Source organism: Dermacentor variabilis, chromosome 11 (genome assembly GCF_050947875.1).
Source record: "Dermacentor variabilis isolate Ectoservices chromosome 11, ASM5094787v1, whole genome shotgun sequence".
Lineage (NCBI taxonomy): Eukaryota > Metazoa > Arthropoda > Arachnida > Ixodida > Ixodidae > Dermacentor > Dermacentor variabilis.
This window is the reverse complement of record NC_134578.1, coordinates 1,958,436-1,977,469: the sequence shown is the minus strand read 5'-3', so window position 1 is coordinate 1,977,469 and position 19,034 is coordinate 1,958,436. Positions and strand designations below refer to the sequence as shown.

At 44.5% G+C, this 19,034-nt stretch overlaps 1 protein-coding gene across 2 annotated transcripts in view; it reads left to right on the top strand.

Annotated features, from left to right (window-relative positions):
- Positions 1–19,034, top strand: part of LOC142563797 (isobutyryl-CoA dehydrogenase, mitochondrial-like) — a 129,724-nt gene that overhangs the window by 77,818 nt on the left and 32,872 nt on the right. For both annotated transcript variants that reach the window (XM_075674417.1, XM_075674418.1), the window contains exons 7-9: positions 715–812; positions 1,765–1,917; positions 16,088–16,190. In XM_075674417.1, the coding sequence (XP_075530532.1) occupies positions 715–812; positions 1,765–1,917; positions 16,088–16,190 (354 nt within the window). The remainder of the gene's footprint in view (positions 1–714; positions 813–1,764; positions 1,918–16,087; positions 16,191–19,034) is intronic.

Below are 19,034 nucleotides of genomic sequence, written 5' to 3'. Positions count from 1 at the left end.
GGCTTTTACAAAACAGAACAACAGGGTGAGCTAGAGCTGACTCCAATATGTTGCTCTTGTCCACTACTGTAGCAGGCATAGAATTTTCTATGTTGGGAAAGCCAAAAATCTGTAAACTTGAGTTTTACTTCTAAAGAAACATTTCGTCACTTTCTTTTGCTTAAGAGAAAGGAAAGGGGAAGGCCTAAGTTTAAATTTTCTTTCCATTATTTTACTGCAAAATCTTTTCGTCACTGCTAAATGGAGCATACTCAATTAAATTTAGTTCAGCAATTGCCTAACGGGAGAGAGCATTTCTGGCTCGTGGTAAGACCACGAAGTCTCACTGTCAATTAGTTTATATTTCGGCCACATTTCAAATGATATCCTACTCCTCCTTTTTTAAGTTACAAAGCCCCATCCTCTTAACAACTGACGATGTGGACAAAGCATCACCAAATGTTTTCTTCTTATCAACATCATGTAAGTAATCCTGGAGAAAAAAATGTTTCAATGTGGCAATTAAAGTAGAACCGAAAGAACTGTTATGTCGAAAATCTTTTTCTCATTTTACTTGGTTCAAAAATGTGGCACATGGCTATGCTATGCTATTAAAACCAGCAGCTGAAAGTGCCCTGTTTTTGTGAGTGCAGTGCTGGTTTTTAGAGCCTTTGAACCAATTGAGTCTTGCACCAGTTCAGCCATTGAGCGTTGCATTTCCATGTTTATCCACAGCATCCTGTTCCATGGGAGCTGCAGCTGCTAGCATTGACATAGTAAAGGAACATTTGAAGGTTCGCAAGCAGTTTGGAAAGCCCCTTGCCTCTTACCAGGTACACTTCTTTCACCCTGTGCTGTCGCAAAAAATGTGATCAGGAACCATCCAAGATTATTGTCAAAGGCAGTGATAGCTTTCCAGTTATTCTGCTGTATTTTTTATACTGTGCTTTTAATGTGGAAAGGATGTTGCCTGGCACTGGCCCTCCTCACATTTTTCCTCCTCCTACGTGCATGTCATCATCACCCATACCAACCAATCACGTGCCTTCCTCTCTGCTCCTCCTCCACACATGCATTTCCTTCTCCATTCTTCACTCTCATCCTCCTCACTCTTGTTACCCTCTACCATGTTGCACTGCCATCCACCAACCTTGAAAACCGACGGAAGTAGTTAAATAAAGCTGTTGCTTTAATGTCTTTCGACGTAGTCAGCACACGAGTTCAAAATATGCTCCGAGAAGTCTCCAGGAGTAGGTGCAGTCTCATTTATGCGAACAAAAGTGTGGCAGACTGAAGCTGCAGGGGCACATTGATCATGTGGTACTGGTAGGAAGTGCAGGGAGTCGGTCTAAAAAATAATTTGGTGCTCTGTCCACTCTCTTGGGTGCAGTAATAGAATGTGGCTGATTCAGGGAGAAAGTAGTGAGTGCAGTAAAGGGAGACCGGACATGGCTCTCCAGTAATTACCCTGCTTTCCTCACACTGTGAAGCTCCCAGTTTTTACTAGTTTTGTTCATGCTTTTCTGCTGTCTGTCTATTTCTCATTTTTGTAGGCAAAACAAAAGATGTGCATGATGCCACAATTTCTTGGCATTTTCACAAAAAATGGAGAATGCATAGAATTTGTGCCCCACTTTGCCACTCACAATCTAGAATTAAAGAGGCATCAGTTATGGGTAATGGGCAATGGATTTATTTCTCCTGTTTACTTATTTCAAGCTTAAGCTCTCGCTTATAATTAAGCCAACTTTGTCAGCTGGAAGCTTGCATTTTTGCTTGTTTCAGAACAACCAGTTCAACTTGGCAAAGATGGCAACAGGGCTGCAGACATCACGTCTGATTGTGAGGCGAGCAGCGCAGTCCATAGATGACGACACTCCAGACAAGATGACGTTGTGTGCCATGGCCAAGCTTCATGCCACGGAAGTTGGTTTTAAGGTTGCCTTTCGTTTTTTGATTCCATGGTTTAGAGTTACCGTGGTGACTAAGAAGAAGCTACGACAGACATATGGAGACAGATTGCATTAGCTTTTTGTTGATTGCTCTTTTTATTTTTCACATTTCCACACTGCAGAAGTTTGAAGCTTTAGTAAACTTCAGGCCTCTGCCACCTGCCAGTGAAGCATGGCCTACACAATCCACCCATTTGGTTGATGTGCTCAGGTTTAACAGCGAACCTGTGCAGTAGGCACCAAGTGAGTAAAGGCTGCTCCCATGTCCGGAGAAACTAGCCCGTCGTTGTGTTCATGAAAATGCACAGCTAGGTGAACATGCAGCGGTTGCTCCCACAGATTACATTGCTAGCTCGCTGTCCTGTTAATGTTAGTTTCTGAATTAGTATCTCACATATGTGCCGCCTTGTGAAGGCGGTACCTGACGCACTCAGCAACCCACGCTATTCAAGTAAATGTTCCTTTCTGCTTACTCAAGCCTGGCAGCTTGTGTCACCCCTGCTCCGCCACTGTTGGGATGATTATAGACAAGGGTGTTGCTGAAAAACAAAATCCTTTAGCCACATATCAGCAAAACAAGAGGTGCCTCTCACGCTCGTGACGCAGGTTCCCGCTTGCTTGCTGGCTCGGGCCTTGGCGGAGCAGAGCAAGCGAAAGGGAACCCCTGCTGCCATGGTATTGCGTGAGGGGAGAGGGCATCGTCATGATTACGCGCCACCCTCACCCTTGCAAGCCTGTGTTATCCGTGTGTTTCCTTGTCTGTGCAAGCTCTCACCTGCGTTCTAACTGTGCCTCAGTTAGGCCAAATCAAAACGTGCTCGCTTGCTCGCGAGGAGTTCAAAACTTGAAGGACCACTCAGTGCCATTCAATTGGACATTAACGCTTTCGCATTCACAACTCATAAAAAGTGCTTAGGTGTCCTTGGATTTTTTTTTGCATGATTAACATCTGAGAAAAGCAGCTGAAATGGAAGCCGAAACACAGTGGAGACATGATTTGAACTAAGCTTTAATTTAGAAATGCCTCTAGAAATGCGTCATCCAGTATATGCAGTATAATACAAGAACTGCCTTATGAAAAGTCCAGGGGAGGCTATGTGAACGCACTGACCTAGAAAATGGTTGTTGATCAGCAAGGTCATTTAAAGGACTCTCATGTTGCTCCATTTTCTTGTTTGAAAGTTTATTTAACGTAAATAATTTATACAATTGCAAAGTACACACTTCTGGGACCCAACAAATTTGTTAAAGGGTCCCTACTGAGTGTTATTAGGAAAAAACATTTTTATGGCAGCTGTTTTTTTATACTGTAAAATCGCATAAAACTGAAATTGCTGAAATAAGTAAAACAAGAAAATGCAGTAGTAGGCAAAATTAATGCTACTTTCTACAAAATAAAAGCTACACATTGAAAAACCACACAACCTTAAAGAAGTTAATTTTGTAGCTACAGTAACAAAATATCCCATTTCTGTAAGGATTCTGTGAGAGATTTTGATACACTAAACTGGTATGTGTTTGCATGTACGACTCACAAACAAAGTGAAAGATACATTCTTAACCGGACAATCATCTCAAATCTGCAAGTCCTGTAGTATTTCGCCCATCTAAAGCACTCATCTAAACAGAAAAAGAGTTCTATTATTTAGCGAAAACATTCACTTATAATGCTTGCTGGGCAACCTACTAATATGGTACTCACTAAAATGGCTACAAATAATTTCTTATCTAGCTTGCTACCACAAATAGTAAAAACACTTTTTATGAAGTTTTTGCAAATAATAACCCTTTAGTTGACAATACACTTGCTGTGCAAGATTATTCTGAAAATGAACTCATTTGTTAGTCAGTTCTTGTAAACATATGATATTTAACTACTTAATGCATACCTATATAAATAATTATCAATGCTTTCAGTGGTTATAGAAGTACCTGGAATTAACTAATTAATATATGCATTGCCATATCACTTTCACTCTGGCGATGACTGCACTAAAGGCTCATTAACACTGGCTAATGAGAGAGAGAGAGAGATCGCACAACCAATTTCGACTGGCGACCAAGCCCGACTGAGTGCAAACTGCAAGTCGCAATCCTGGAGAGTCTCAATTTCAGCGAGAACTGTGGGGATCTGCAATGTTTGCATGCTTGTGCATGAAGCACTTTTGAGGGTTGCCAAACATCTTCTCAATTTCTGTCCATGTCAAGTCTGTGTTGGTGCGATCTTTGAAACATACATTCAGCTTGTCATAAAAGGAACTGTTTTACAGAGTTTATTAGCTGCCCTAGTGAATACTGTCATGTGGTAGTGACGATGAAGAAAGCTAAATGATGAATGGCGGGACTACCGCGTTATTGGGCGAACTTATGCCCACAAAAACAAGTTACACTTAAAGCACAATGATAGCAGCGAACACAATCAGCAGTCATCGGAAATCTGATCAGCGGGTTAAGCGCATCGGCTTTTTATACATCAGTCGTCCAATGATCCAGGGTAATCGCTGGGACCCACGTATTTTCCACAAAGTTCTATGCCATTCGCATTGCGCATACGTGAAATCAAATTACACAAGGTTCACCGACAGACAGCGGATGGAACCGTCGATAACATTCCAGAAACTTCCGATACATGCAGGCGCATCCTGCACTGTGCGATAACATTTGCTAAGCGGTGAAACGTGGTCACCCTATAAAGATAAGCAATTACACATGTCAATACCCCCCTCTTAAGAAGCATCGTCCCGATGCTACAAACATAAGGACACTTACTAAATAAAAGTAACAAAACAATGAAAAGAAACAGAGTCCAAAAAGAAAAGTCCGAAGGTCAACTACGCAAAGTCCCAAAGTTTATTAGTGCTGGTAGAATGGCTTGAGTCGCACAACGTGGACTATTTCAGGTCGTGAGGGGCGCTGATGTGATAGTAAAATGCCGTCTGGTACGACCTCATAGTCGAATGTGCCAATGCGTCGGATGATCTTGTAGGCTCCGAAATAGCGGTGTAAAAGCTTCTCGCTAAGTCCTTGTCAGCGAATTGGTGTCCAAATCCAAACATGGTTGCCGGGCTGGTACTTGACGTAGCGTCGTCGAAGGTTGTAGTGTCAGCTGTCTGTCCTCTGCTGGTTCTTGATCCTCAGTTGGGCAAGTTGTCGGGCTTCTTCGGCGCGCTGGAGATAGATGTCGATGTTAAGATTCTCCTGCAGGTGACGTGCGGCAGCATGGCGTCGAGAGTCGTCGTCAGGTTCCTGCCATAAACCAGCTTAAATGGCGTGATTTGTGTTGTTTCTTGCACCGCCGTGTTGTAAGTGAAGGTTACGTACGGCAAGATGACATCCGAGGTCTTGTGCTCGACGTCGACATACATTGCTAGCATGCCAGTGAGGGTCTTATTCAGGCGCTCCGTGAGAGACCATTCATCTGTGGGGGGTAGGCAGTTGTCCTCCTGTGGCTTGTCTGGCTATGTTGCAGAGTGACTTGGGTGAGCTCCACTGTAAAGGCCGTTCCTCTGTCGGTGATGAGGACTTCTGGGGCACCATGTCGCAGCAGGATGTTCTCGACAAAGAGTTCCGCCACTTCAGCTAAGCTACCTTTCGGCAGAGCTTTCGTTTCAGTGAAGTGGGTGAGGTAGTCCGTCGCCACGACGATCCACTTATTTCCGAATGTTGACGTCAGAAAGGGTCCCAACGAGTCCATCCCGATCTGCTGAAATGGTCGGTAAGGAGGCTCGATTGGCTGTAGCAATCCCACTGTCCTTGTCGCTGGTGTTTTGCGTCGTTGACAGTCTCAGCATGTCTTGATGTAAAGGATGACATCGGTGGTCAGGCACGGCCAGTAATATTTTTCCTCTATCCTCGATAGCGTCCGGGAGGATCCGAGGTGCCCAGCGGTCGGATCGTCATGTAGGGCATGCAGTACTTCTGGACACAACGCTGACGGAACAACAAGAAGGTAGTTGGCGTGGACTGGTGAGAAGTTCTTTACGAGTAGATTGTTTTGAGAACAACAAGAAGGTAGTTGGCGTGGACTGGTGAGAAGTTCTTTACGAGTAGATTGTTTTGAAGCAAGAACAAAGACAATCCTCGCTTAAATGTCCCAGGGACAACGTCGGTGTGCCCTTCCAAATAATTTACGAGGCTTTCTAGCTCCGGGTCTGCTCATTGCTGTTCAGCGAAGTCTTCCGCATTTATTATTCCAAGGAAGGCGTCGTCATCCTCATCATCTTGCTGCGGCGGGTCAAGGGGACCTATCACATGCCCCCATGTGATAGGCAATCGGCATCACAGTGTTTTCATTCGGACTTGTAGGTTACAGTAATGTCGTATTCTTGTAGTCTGAGGCTCCACCACGCCAGCCGTCCTGAAGGATCCTTTAAATTTGCTAGCCAACACAACACGTGATGGTCACTGACGGCTTTGATTGGTCTGTAATTAGGTAAGGGCGAAATTTTGCTGTAGCCCAAACGATGGCAAGGCATTCCTTTTCGGTCATAGAATAATTGCCTTCCTCTTTTTACAGTAACCGGCCAGCGTAAGCTATCATCCGTTCAAGTCCGTCTTCCCTGTGGACTAGGATGGCACCGAGGCCTAGGCTACTGGCATCAGTGTGGATTTCTGTATCGGCGTACTCATCAAAGTGCACACGTACTGGTGGCCACTGCATGCATCATTTGAGTTCTTGAAATGCGTCGGCCTGCGGCGTTTCCCACTTGAACTTGACACCACATTTAGTTAGATATGCCAACAGCTCAGCGATGCGTGAAAAGTCTTTGACAAAGCACCATAGTAGGCACACATGCCAAGGAATCTACGCACTCTCTTCTTGTCGATGGGCTGCTGGAACTTTGTGATGGCAGCTGTCTTCTGTGGCTCGTGATGAAGGGAACAGCTTCTGTATGTCCTCCCGCACGACCGCTCTGATGGTCTCACGCAGGTTGTTGGTGGCCAGTGATTGAACTCCGGCGTAGCTTGTTGAGTTCATGTCGTGGTTGAATTGCCGGTTACACATTTCCAGTGTCTTCTGAATGCTGGTGCCCTCGTGAAGAAACTCGTCGATGGTCTTCGGTGGGCTTCGTACCATTCCGGTGAAAAGTTCCTCCACACCACACATGAGTAGGTGAACTTTCTTCTCCTTGGACATTTCCGGGTTGGCGTGATGGAATAGCTGGCTAATTTCTTCTGTAAAGATGGCAACATTCTCGTTTGGTAGCTGCACTCGGGCTTCCAATAGAACCTCAGCCCTTTCTTTCCGGACGATGCTCGTGAAGGTCCGCAGGAAGTTACTTCGGAACAGCTCCCATGTTGTAAGGGTCGACTCCAGGTTCTCAAACCACATCCTCGCGGCATCTTCCAAGGACAAGTACTTGTGGTGCAGCTTGTCCTCAGAGGTCCAGTTGTTGAAAACCGAGACCTTTTCAAAAGTCTCCAGCCAGGTTTCTGGATCCTCCGACGAAGCTCCACCGAAGGTAGGTGGCTCTCTAGGCTGTTGAAGCAAGATGGGGGACGCTGGTGCTGCCATTGTGGTCGTTGACTTGGTAACAATCTTCCTGATCGTCACAGACAAATGTCCGTGCTCCGGGGGCAGTCCCTACAGCATGCAGCTAGCTCACTGGTCCTTGGCGACGGTGGTGTTGTCTTCATGGTTCAGGCTTGGATCACGGCTTTGCGGGGGCATTCTGTACATGAGCGCACTAGCACGCCTCCACCAGATGTCACGTGGTAGTGACGGTGAAGAAAGTAAAATGGTGAATGGCCAGCAAGACTAGCGTTTTATTAGGCGAACTTGTGCCCACCAAAGCAAGTTACACTTAAAGCACAATGATAGCGGCGAACACAGTCGGCGATCATCAGAAACGTTATCAGCAAGTCAAGCGCATCGGCTTTTTATACATAAGTCGTCGAATGTTCCAGAGTAATCGCTGGGACCCGGGTGTCTTCCACAATGTTCTACGCCATTTGTGCTGCGCATACATGAAATCAGATTACACACGGTTCGGCGACAGACAGCGGATGGAACCATCAGTAACATTACAGAAACTTCTGATACATGCAGGTGCGTCCTGGGTTGTGCGATAACATTTGTTAGACAGTGAAACGCGGTCACCTGATAAAGATAAACAAGTACACGTCTCAATATTCAAGCGTGTTGACTGCAGTCATGGTGCAGATGAGCAGACATCCTCGCATTTGTATTTGCTGGCACTAGGCAGCCAAGGGAAGCTGAATGTAAACCAGTGCTGTTGTCACTTCTGGCGCTTCGCTGATCGGTTCAGCAGATTTGTGACTGCAGTCACACGACTGTAAAATTAAGCAATGAGCAACTGATGCAGAACAATCGCTTTTCGACCATTTGTGACCATTTGTGAGCAGCCGCTTTGCAATCAACTTGATTGTGCAACCTCTGCAAGTCACCAGTGTGAATGAGCCTTAACATTAAATTTCTTGAAAGCACTAGCATCTTTAGTTCCATGATATACTAAAAGAATCTTTCAACAATCCCTGAACACATGTTTACATCCAAAGGAATGGAAAATTGGGAAGGTGGCTCTGATCTATAAATCTGACTACATTTTACCTCTTAATTACTGACCCATTTTCCTTACAAGTGCTTTTTGCAAACTATTAGAATCTGTCATAGTCACAAATTTTGCTAGCATTCTGGAGCCAAATTGATACTTAAAGGGACCCTGAACCGATTTTGACGATTTTCTACAAACGTACTGAGTCATTAGAGTAAGTCCTTCTGATCATTAATTGACACATCTAAGTGCTCCGCGTAAAGCGTGTAATTTATTATAAGGCTTTAAAAATGCACATCGCTGCCGATCGCAGTACACTGCTCGGCGGAATTTTAAGCCGCCCCTACCCATATGACCGAAATCACCCATATGACGTCAGTGGGGCGAGCTATACAATTGGCTGACCAGGGCGCGTGATCGATAAGTTTTCCAACTTTATGGTAAACAAATGATGTTCGTAATGGTTGGAATGTTAGTTAATTTGTTTTTATAACAAGAAAATAACATAAAGAGAATGCACAAGAAAAATCTTTCAGTACACTTAAGCACTTCCGGCACACAGCAAGTGTCATCTGCTTGTGTTACAACGTGCTCTGTCTTTGACGAGAGCTCCGCCGTCAGTGTCGGTTTGTGTTTTCGCGAGCGCTATGATTTGACTTTGTTGCGTTGTGGACTGCAAACATAGCGACTGGCAATATGTCAAGCTGCGACATTGTGTCCCTCTGCAAGCCAGTAGACGAGCGGACTGGCTGCAGCGCATCGGACTGCCGCTATCCGATCGGCGCCAGGATTTGTGCGATTGCGGCCGTCACTTTACACCGGAAGATTACTAATGCAATAGCATTTCGTGAGTCCGGTATTTGGGTAAACGCAAGTGCAAGGGGACAGGGCCTGGCCGTGTCCCCTTGCGTGTGGTTTCAGGGGATGAACAGAAGCGCAAATGTGAATGGTCTGCACGGTGCAGCCACCTGGTGGCATAAAACTCAACCACACACAGTAGCAGTAACAAAAGTTAATCTTCTTGGCTGCTGGTGTAAATTTTTCGCAGGAGTGTAATCGTTAACACGTTGTTTTTGTAAATGTTTAAAATGTTTTACACTTTAGCTCATTTAAATGTTTTATATTAGCTCTTTTTTTGGCTGGTTAAGCTCTGCGCCAGCGGGTGGCTGGACCGTGGAGACCGATCGGGCAGCTCATGTATGTCTGCGCTAAAGTTCCTTCATCAACTTGAGTTTATGCCTCCATCGTTCCGTCGAAATATTCAGGTAGTGTGTGATTACCGGAATACCAGACACGTTCGGCGTACGACAGAATGCTCGCAACGCACGCTGTTTGATAGCTCTCGCTTGGGGTCGATGGCCAAACGGCTAGCGGAGAGGTTTCTCGCGGGCGGGGGCGGGCTCCAAAACAACCGGAAATGGACCATGTGACGTCGCATCGTGACGCAGGACCATTGGAGGCGGAGCTTAGCCCCGATCGCTCGGCGAACGAGTTGAGGAGGAAAAGCATGGCTAGGGAGGAGGGTAACTTGTAATCGCTTGTAGCTCCATTAATACGTAACGCTTCACTTAAATTGTGGTGAGAATGTTCTACTTAAGCTGTACCCTACGCGTATACAAAATTTGTCCGGACCATTTCAGAGGCCCTTTAACTAAGCCACTGCATGATTTTTAAGAAACCTATTGCTGTGAAACTCAACCTTTAGTTTTTACTTATTACCTTCACGCTTCCTGGGTAGGCCAACCTGTGCTGGCTGTGTTTTTTGAAAATCTTCATAAAACATTTGACAATGTATGCCACAAACTGCTTTTTAAACTATGCTTTCTGGCTATCAACCTTAACCTTGTGAAAGGAATTAAATGTATTCTTACTAACCATTTTCATTTCGTTACCACTAGCGCACTCGCTGAAACTCAGTCAGGTGCACCAGAAGGACCTGTTCTGGGATTATATTTCTTATTGATAGTGATGATCTTCATCATCATCATCAGCCTGATTACGCCCACTGCAGGTCAAAGGCCACTCCCATACTTCTCCAACTACCCCAGTCGTGTACTAATTGTGGCCATGTTGTCCCTGCAAACTTCTTAATCTCATCCGCCCACCTAAATTTCTGCCGCCCCCTGCTACGCTTCCCTTCCCTTGGAATCCAGTCCGTAACCCTTAATGACCATCGGTTATCTTCCCTCCTCATTACATGTCCAGCCCATGCCCCATTTCTTTTTCTTGATTTCAACTAAGATATCAGTAACTCGCGTTTGTTCCCTCACCCAATCTGCTCTTTTCTTATCCCTTAATGTTACACCTATCAGTCTTCTTTCCATAGCTCGTTGTGTCGTCCTCAATTTAAGTAGAACCCTTTTCGTAAGCCTCCAAGTTTCTGCCCCGTACGTGAGTATTGGTAAGACACAGCTGTTATATACTTTTCTCTTGAGGGATAATGGCAACCTGCTGTTCGTGATCTGAGAATGCCTGCCAAACGCACCCCAGCCCATTCTTATTCTTCTGATTATTTCCGTCTCATGATCCGGATCCGCCGTCACTACCTGCCCTAAGTAGATGTATTCCCTTACCACTTCCAGTGCCTCACTACCTTTCGTAAACTGCTGTTCTCTTCCGAGACTGTTAAACATTACTTTAGTTTTCTGCAGATTAATTTTTAGACCAACCCTTCAGCTTTGCCTCTCCAGGTCAGTGAGCATGCATTGCAGTTGGTCCCCTGAGTTACTAAGCAAGGCAATATCATCAGCGAATCGCAAGTTACTAAGGTATTCTCCATCAACTCTTATCCCCAATTCTTCCCAATCCAGGTCTCTGGATACCTCGTGTAAACATGCTGTGAATAGCATTGGATAGATCGTATCTCCCTGCCTGACGCATTTCTTTATTGGGATTTTGTTGCTTTCTTTACGGAGGACTACGGTGGCTGTGGAGCCGCTATAGATATCGTTCAGTATTTTTACATACGGCTCGTCTATACCCTGATACCGCAATGCCTCCATGACTGCTGAGGTTTCGACTGAATCAAACGCTTTCTCGTAATCAATGAAAACTAATATATAAGGGTTGGTTATATTCCGCACATTTCTCTATCACCTGATTGATAGTGTGAATATGGTCTATTGTTGAGTAGCCTTTACGGAATCCTGCCTGGTCGTTTGGTTGACGGAAGTCTAAGGTGTTCCTGATTCTATTTGCAATTAGCTTAGTAAATGCTTTGTAGGCAATGGACAGTAAGCTGATCGGTCTATAATTTTTCAAGTCTTTGGCGTCCCCTTTCTTATGGATTAGGATTATGTTAGCGTTTTTCGGAGATTCCGGTACACTCGAAGTCATGAGGCATTGCGTATACAGGGTGGCCAGTTTCTCTAGAACAATCTGCCCACCATCCTTCAACAAATCTGCTGTTACCTTATCCTCCCCAGCTGCCTTCCCTCTTTGCATAGCTCCCAAGGCTTTCTTTACTTCTTCCGGCGTTACTTGTGGGATTTCAAATTCCTCTAGACTATTCTCTCTTCCATTATCGTCGTGTGTGCGACTGGTGCTGTATAAATCTCTATAGAACTCCTCAGCCACTTGAACGATCTCATCCATATTATTAATGATATTGCCGGCTTTGTCTCTTAACACATACATCTGATTCTTGCCTATTCCTAGTTTCTTCTTCACTGCTTTTAGGCTTCCTCCGTTCCTGAGAGCATGTTCAATTCTATCGATATTATACTTTTAGTGATCTTAGTGCTGCCCTATTCTCTAGCATACACATGTTTGCAGATTATTGTGCTGTCTTCCTGGAAATTGTTAACATTGATGATACGAGAACACCTCAGTTTGATTTGGATTATATGAAGTAGTTGATAGTATGGGAAGTAGCTAATAGGCACTATATATTAACAAACGCAATGTGGGCATTTCAAATTAATTCTTGTCCTTGCACTTGCCATCTTAACAATTTCCCCTTGAATTTTATTTCACAATATAATCATCAGATCATAGTTGCGCACGTCATAACCAATTTAAGTTGGACCGTTCATGTAGAGTGCAATATTAACAGTGCCAATTGTGTGCTCGAGTAGTATGCAGCTTTTCCAAACCACTGTCTACTTGATAGCTGCTGCTCTACAAAACATTAATACACTCCAAATTTAATGTGCATCTGCATAAACCAGGTTAAACTGATTACTTCAATGTGGTGAGTGGGGCTAGTTGGTTAAAGTGTATGTTGAACAGATCTTGAAGTGCACCGGAACATCGACAAAATTTGACAGAAAAACAGACAGGACAGTGCTTAGTGAAAGACAGCATATAAGTGAAGGGCTGTCTTGTCTGTTTTCTGTAAAATTTTGTTTGTGTTAGGGTGCGCTTTGATATCTGTTCAACATGATTACTTGACTTGGATTAGTACAAAATAGTTATGTTGGTTTTACCCTTCCAAAACTAAGACAACTAATATAACTATGATGAAAGCTAACCTAGCACTTGTCCCACTAGCTACTTGTCATAATGTTGCTGGTAGTCTCTTGCTATTTCATATTCATTGTACCACACTTCACAACGACCTCATTCTGCAGCTGCAGTACATTTCAAACTGTGTTTATCACCATAATGAGACAATTGATTCATGCTATACCAAGTGTTGCTTTCAGTCCTTTCTTGCCGCATACCTCCCAGAAATAGAACCTTTTACCCAGTTGTGGCCATCACCAATGACAAAATTTTTTATGAAATGTTAGCTAAAATAGTATAATCAGAAGGATCTTTATGCTTTTACCACAACTCACTGTACTTGTCTTTATTTTAATGCTTTCTAACCCCTATGCTTAATATGCCATATGGCATTGAGGGTAGAATGAAAAGTAAATTAATAAACTCAGGTAAATGTTTGGACTGCATAAAGTGTCTAGTTTCAGATGTGAAAACAGAGCACAAGTTCACAGGAAGATAGAGATGAAGTGAGCATACGTAACCATAACCGTGCCATAAACATAATCGTATGGTGAGCGCTTCCTCGTGCCATTAGGTTGTGGAATGCTATTCCTGATTTCATCATCTCCGAAACAAATCCTGATAAATTTTGCTAGATCATAAGTTCATTTTCCACTACGTAACTTCGACAAATGGCATGATGTCTTTTCTTTTGTTTTCCAGTTTTGTACGTTATGTACACTCTCTTGTTTTTACTTACGATTTCATTATTTTGCTTATTATTCTTGTAATTTTTATCCTGTGACGTCGAAGTGGCTACTTTTCTGCATTGTTATTTTGTTTGCTGAATGAACTGTATGTTTTGCCTTTTCTCTAATATGTAAACTACCATCCCCTGTGTAGTGCTGTAATGTTTTAAATATTGTGTATACATTACTGCGTATTTTTCATGTATGTATATTATGTTTTGTTGTATACCCATCGTATATGCTCATTTAATCCTTACTGTGACGTCTCCCTTACCCAATGCCTCATACGAGCCCTGTAAGGAAACATTAAACAGGGCGTCTACCAACCGGGAAAACTGGGAATTCTCAGGGATTTTGAGTAGTCTGGGAAAAACTCAGGGAAAACTCAGGGAATTTGTGTCTCTATCAGGGAAAATTAGCTGTAATTTTATTGAAAGGGTCGAAAGTCGCGGTAATTCTGGATCGAGCAACAGACAGAAACCGTAACGGATCGTCTTTGACGTCCTGTTGGCGGCTGGAGGAGTTGTCAGTGAACAGTCAACGACCGACTTTCCGGATTCCCGATAATTTGGACGGCTTCGCGGCACCACCACGTCTCCCTAGAGTCAATGTAACAGAACATCTATAATTTCGGACGCAAGAACTCTCCGCCGTCCGATTTTCCGGACGTTTTGTCGTGACCGCAGGTCCGAAACGGTATTAATAAAAGCCGCCACTGCTGCCATTTTGATTACCTCGCCGCCTGAAATCGGCGCTCTGGCACGCAGATCCGCTGGCAGCCGTAGGCAACGCTAGGCCTAGCTGCTTCGATGTTCGCTATGAAGCTTCTTGCCGTTGGGTGCCGTGTTCTTTATTGGAAGAATTCGCTGCTGTCAGCAATGGCACGGACTCCGCCTTTGCAGTCCTCGCGATTGGCTTAGAAAGCACTGTGCGTTGCATAATGCCAGTTCCCGAAAGTCAGCTTCGCCTCCGTATAGAAATCTTACTTGGTGAAGCATGCGCAAAAGTATTGCAGTGAAGCGTAACAAGCCTGGGAAGGGGCAATTGCCACGGGACACAGTATGTATTCCTTAATTATACACGCGTGCAGTCGGTATTTCCTGTCACAGTGCGAGCACTGATATGCCTAATACGTGTCCTGAAAGGCCTTCAGGGCGTTTTCGAATGTGCCTGTGGTGGTTTGAGCCACTAAGGGCAGTAAATGACATGCATTTATTTTTTTCCAACTGGCCGATTTTTCGGACGTATTCGCGGCCCCTAAGGAATTCGAAAACTCGGACGTGGACTCTGCAACTGACAAAGAAGATGCTTCAAATGGTCTGTCGGGCGAACGAGTGGCGGAAGGAGTAAAGAAACAGAAAAGACCTGCGCCTTGAAAAATGAACGGGAAAGGAAGCATGCTGCCACCATTTTGAAGAAGCTTGAGCTCAAAAAACAAAGTGTTGGCTGATGCCGAGATGCAAGTGTCTCTAATGCAAACAAAAATAAACTCTTTAAAGCAGTGAAACATAACAGTGAGGTGTCGTGCATGGGCTGAGAGTATGTCAGGACATTTGAGGTTGACTTACGAGCTGTTGAGAGAGAATCTCAGTCGTGACAAAGTTTGGGCCTCATACCACTGAGCTTGCTATCAGTTGATAGAAATAGCTCATATTCGAAAATATTTGCTTTTGTATGCATCTCCTTTTTTAGTCGCATTTGAGAATGTCCAACTTGATTTGCAATTTCTTTCGAAGCTATCTTATTTGCAGTGCATTTTACTAACCCCACCCTTCTATTTTCTTTTTGAATAACATGAACACTACTCCTTAGTATTCGAATTGGATTAAGTCGTTTTTAAAATTTTTTTGATATGCTTACTAGAGAATGACCGCATCGGGCGATATGGTTTCAGCTTGTCTTGACATAAAACTAGTTCTGCATCACTCAGGGAATTTTACAAAGGCACTCAGGGAAAACCTGGAAAACTCAGGGAATTTGGAAATGTCAACTTGGTAGACACCCTGTTAAATGAATGAATGAATGAATGAATGAATGAATGAATGAACAAACAGTGGTCGAGCGAGGAATGTCGGAGCGTCCCAGCGACATTCCTTGTTCTACCACAGTTACTCCCTAGTTTCAGACAATTTAGCTATGTAGTAGCCTCTGTGCAAAATTATACATTTGAAATACGAGTGGATGCATCACAAAAGCCTTGCAAAAAGAAATGCTTCTGTTACTAAAACTGAAAAAAAAGAAAAGAAAAGAAAATAGGCAGATAAGAAAGGTAGACAATTAACAGCCTTGTGGCTTTGCCAAGGTTGTTAGGATAGTGTAATAGTAGTACTCATTTATAACAAATTTAGCCAAAGTGAAATTTTATTGCAGTAGACCATTAATCAGGCAGTTTGGTGACGCTTCGTCTGAGAAAACAGTGTAGACCAACATGAACTACCTAACCCAATGGAGCCTGGTATGTTTTCAGATCACCAACCAGGCCCTCCAGATGATGGGTGGTTATGGCTTCATCAAGGAGTACCCGATCCAGCAGTATCTGAGGGACCTAAGGGCACACTTAATTATTGAAGGTATGGTTGTGTGCATTTATCGTACTACAGTTGAACACCTTTCTGATGAATTGCTTGAGGCCTCCGAAATAATTTCTTACAATAGAACCTCGTTGATACGATTCCATTACGTACAATTTCCCAGCACCAACGTCTAGAACATTGCCAAATTATGATCATATGATATGTTTTCCAGCAACTCTACTCCATGTCACAAGCTGGTTGCAGCACTGGAAGCTACACAAATTCTTAGCCAATAGGAAGGCTGAATGGCCCTCGAGATGTGCTCATCCATGTCATGTCGTCCGCTCAGGGTCTACTTGCCACAGGCAAAATGCCTTACTTCTACTTCTACATGCCTCACTTCTACTTGCCATCCTGTTACATGCTCCATGGTCGTTGGATTGACACAAAAAATGTTCAGCACCCTAACCACCAGCTATGCTTACATGCATGTAACAGCAGGGTTTCGCTTTACCTGTATGCTTTCCCTGCAGTTACCTTGCAGCCTCCTTATCAAGTAATATGGGCAAATACCCTTACTAATGTTCACCTGTGACAGCATCTGCTCAACGTCTCTTTGGCATTTGCTCGCTACCGTCATCACATACCATGCTAGAGCGGGATAAAAAATTAATGATGCAATGAACAATTAGGCCTTTATAGCGTTCCGCATCGTCAACGCACCACCAGTGCTAATGCTGTAGTGTCATCTGCTAACTATAAATTAAACCAGCTTTACGGGTCGGTGCCGTGTCTGTAGTCCTAGCAGTGTGAGAACAAACAGCCGATCTCAATAATTACGACATAACATACCTAATGATTTGACCTCAGCTTGAGATGAGACTTAGCGATGACAGATTTTGCCACTTGCTTCTTCCTGACAGGGCGGAAGGCCAGTAACAAATGCGAATTCAGATTGAAGCGGTTGGTCGGCATTGTATGGACGCTGCCATGTTGTCATGGTTAGGGTGGCTTTTACAATTGCAGTTACTGGCTGCAACTGTCACAGTAATTCTCTGTATACAACATGCATGCGCAAAGGTCTTAACAGGTCACGTATTGCTATACTATATCATATAGCAAGCAAAAAGAAGACTCTCTAGTGCAGCCAATAATCAGCCAGTTATGCCTGGAACTATATACCTCTGCGCAAATACATTGCCTGTGTACGCCTCATACCTTAGGCAGTGCTGCAACCGGCTTTTGAGATGGAGTATAGATTGCACGTAAACAAGAAAAGGTGCTAGGCACATGGAATCAAGAACAGTAGCTGCCCGTCGCGGCAGCTTGCTTGCAATACTCACCCACCCATCTCACATCAAAAAGCCGGCGCACGTCAGTTTTCTATTACGGTACCAACAAATCTCCTTCCCAGTCGTCGCACGCCGCATTCGCAGCTATTGCCACCAACCCTATTGAGATAAGCATCTCCACCTGTCTGTTTCACAGCGCATGGGGCATAGCGCCATTGGAAGCGTACTACACACTTTTAATAGGCGATAACCCAAACATGGTGCTGTTCCCCACTGTAGGCGGTGGGAACTACAGTAGACCCCCTTTAGGACAAACACTAGGGGACCATAAAAATTTGTTCGCTTTATCAGAAGTTCGTCTTATCAGAAGAATAATTGGCGACATAACCAAGTGCATCCAGATATCTTACTTCAAAACGGTAAATGAAGGAGACTTACAACCGGGGAAAAATGACATAAGAAGCATTTATTTAGCTGAACTTAATAGAAAACTGTCTTCAAGTGGTACTCTGACTTGGTTTCATCCAGTCTGTGATGAACATTTGGCGCTACTGTGCAAATCGGCAAGCAGCCACAAACTATGTCATCTCACCTAATGACCTTCTTAAAAAGCCTTTTGTGCCTTCTTGCTTCTGGAAAAAGTTCACTAGGGCGTTCACTAGCACCGCCTTGCAAGTCATTGGTGCAGGCTCCGAGTTAGCGCAAGTACAAAGGAGTGCGCTGAGCACACGGCAAAGCAGCACGACCTAGAGCAAGGTCTAGGTGACATTGAGCATAGTGGAGAAGGAGAAACGAGGCAAAGTGTTTCACAGGAGGAAGTTAGGTGGAGGCACGCTGGGTTGACCTCCTCTGGCAGTTGCTACAGGATTTGTTTGCGATACGGACATACCAGGTTCGTCTTGTGATATCATCGTCCTCTCGCGCCATATGCTATGCATGCGAGTGAAAGCGTGCGATGGTGATCCGACGATGGCAACTCAATCTCGTGTTCGCAAAGGAGGAAATAGAGATGGGAAAGTGCACCGTCTTTCGTCGCGTGCATGGCACCGGAGAGGGGAGGAGAGGTTGTTGTACTTCAGCCGCATGCGATCGCACGGGCTTTATCTTGAAAGTGATCTGCTTTGGGGGCACAGTCTAGGCAGCCGATAGCTCATAGCTTTGCATGCACTGTGTTCTCTTCACTCAGTTTGCGTTGAAGCAATAGACAGTGCGAAGGTCTGCTTCGCTCACTGCTGTTGCCATGATTCCTCAAGCCAGCATTTGGACAGCGAGCGTCCACGGTCATCAAATGTGATGTGTTCATATTTGCCTGTGTGCACTGACAACATGCTTGTCAGTTTAGTTAGTAAGCAAATGAAAGAGGCGTTCTACTCCCTGCTGCGTATGGCGTGGCCACACGAGCCCCGTCTTGAATACCACCTACGATGCGGACAGTCCAGGTGCACCGAGGGCTGATAGCTTTGTGTGCGCTATAGCACCCACATGCTTGCTTTGTCGCAAGGATATGGGCACTACAGCCTACTACATTGAGGCCCTCGATGTGTGCTCTGGGCGCAGCACATTGAGGCACCCTAACTTGCAAGATCGGTAGCGGCAGCAGTCACTCCGA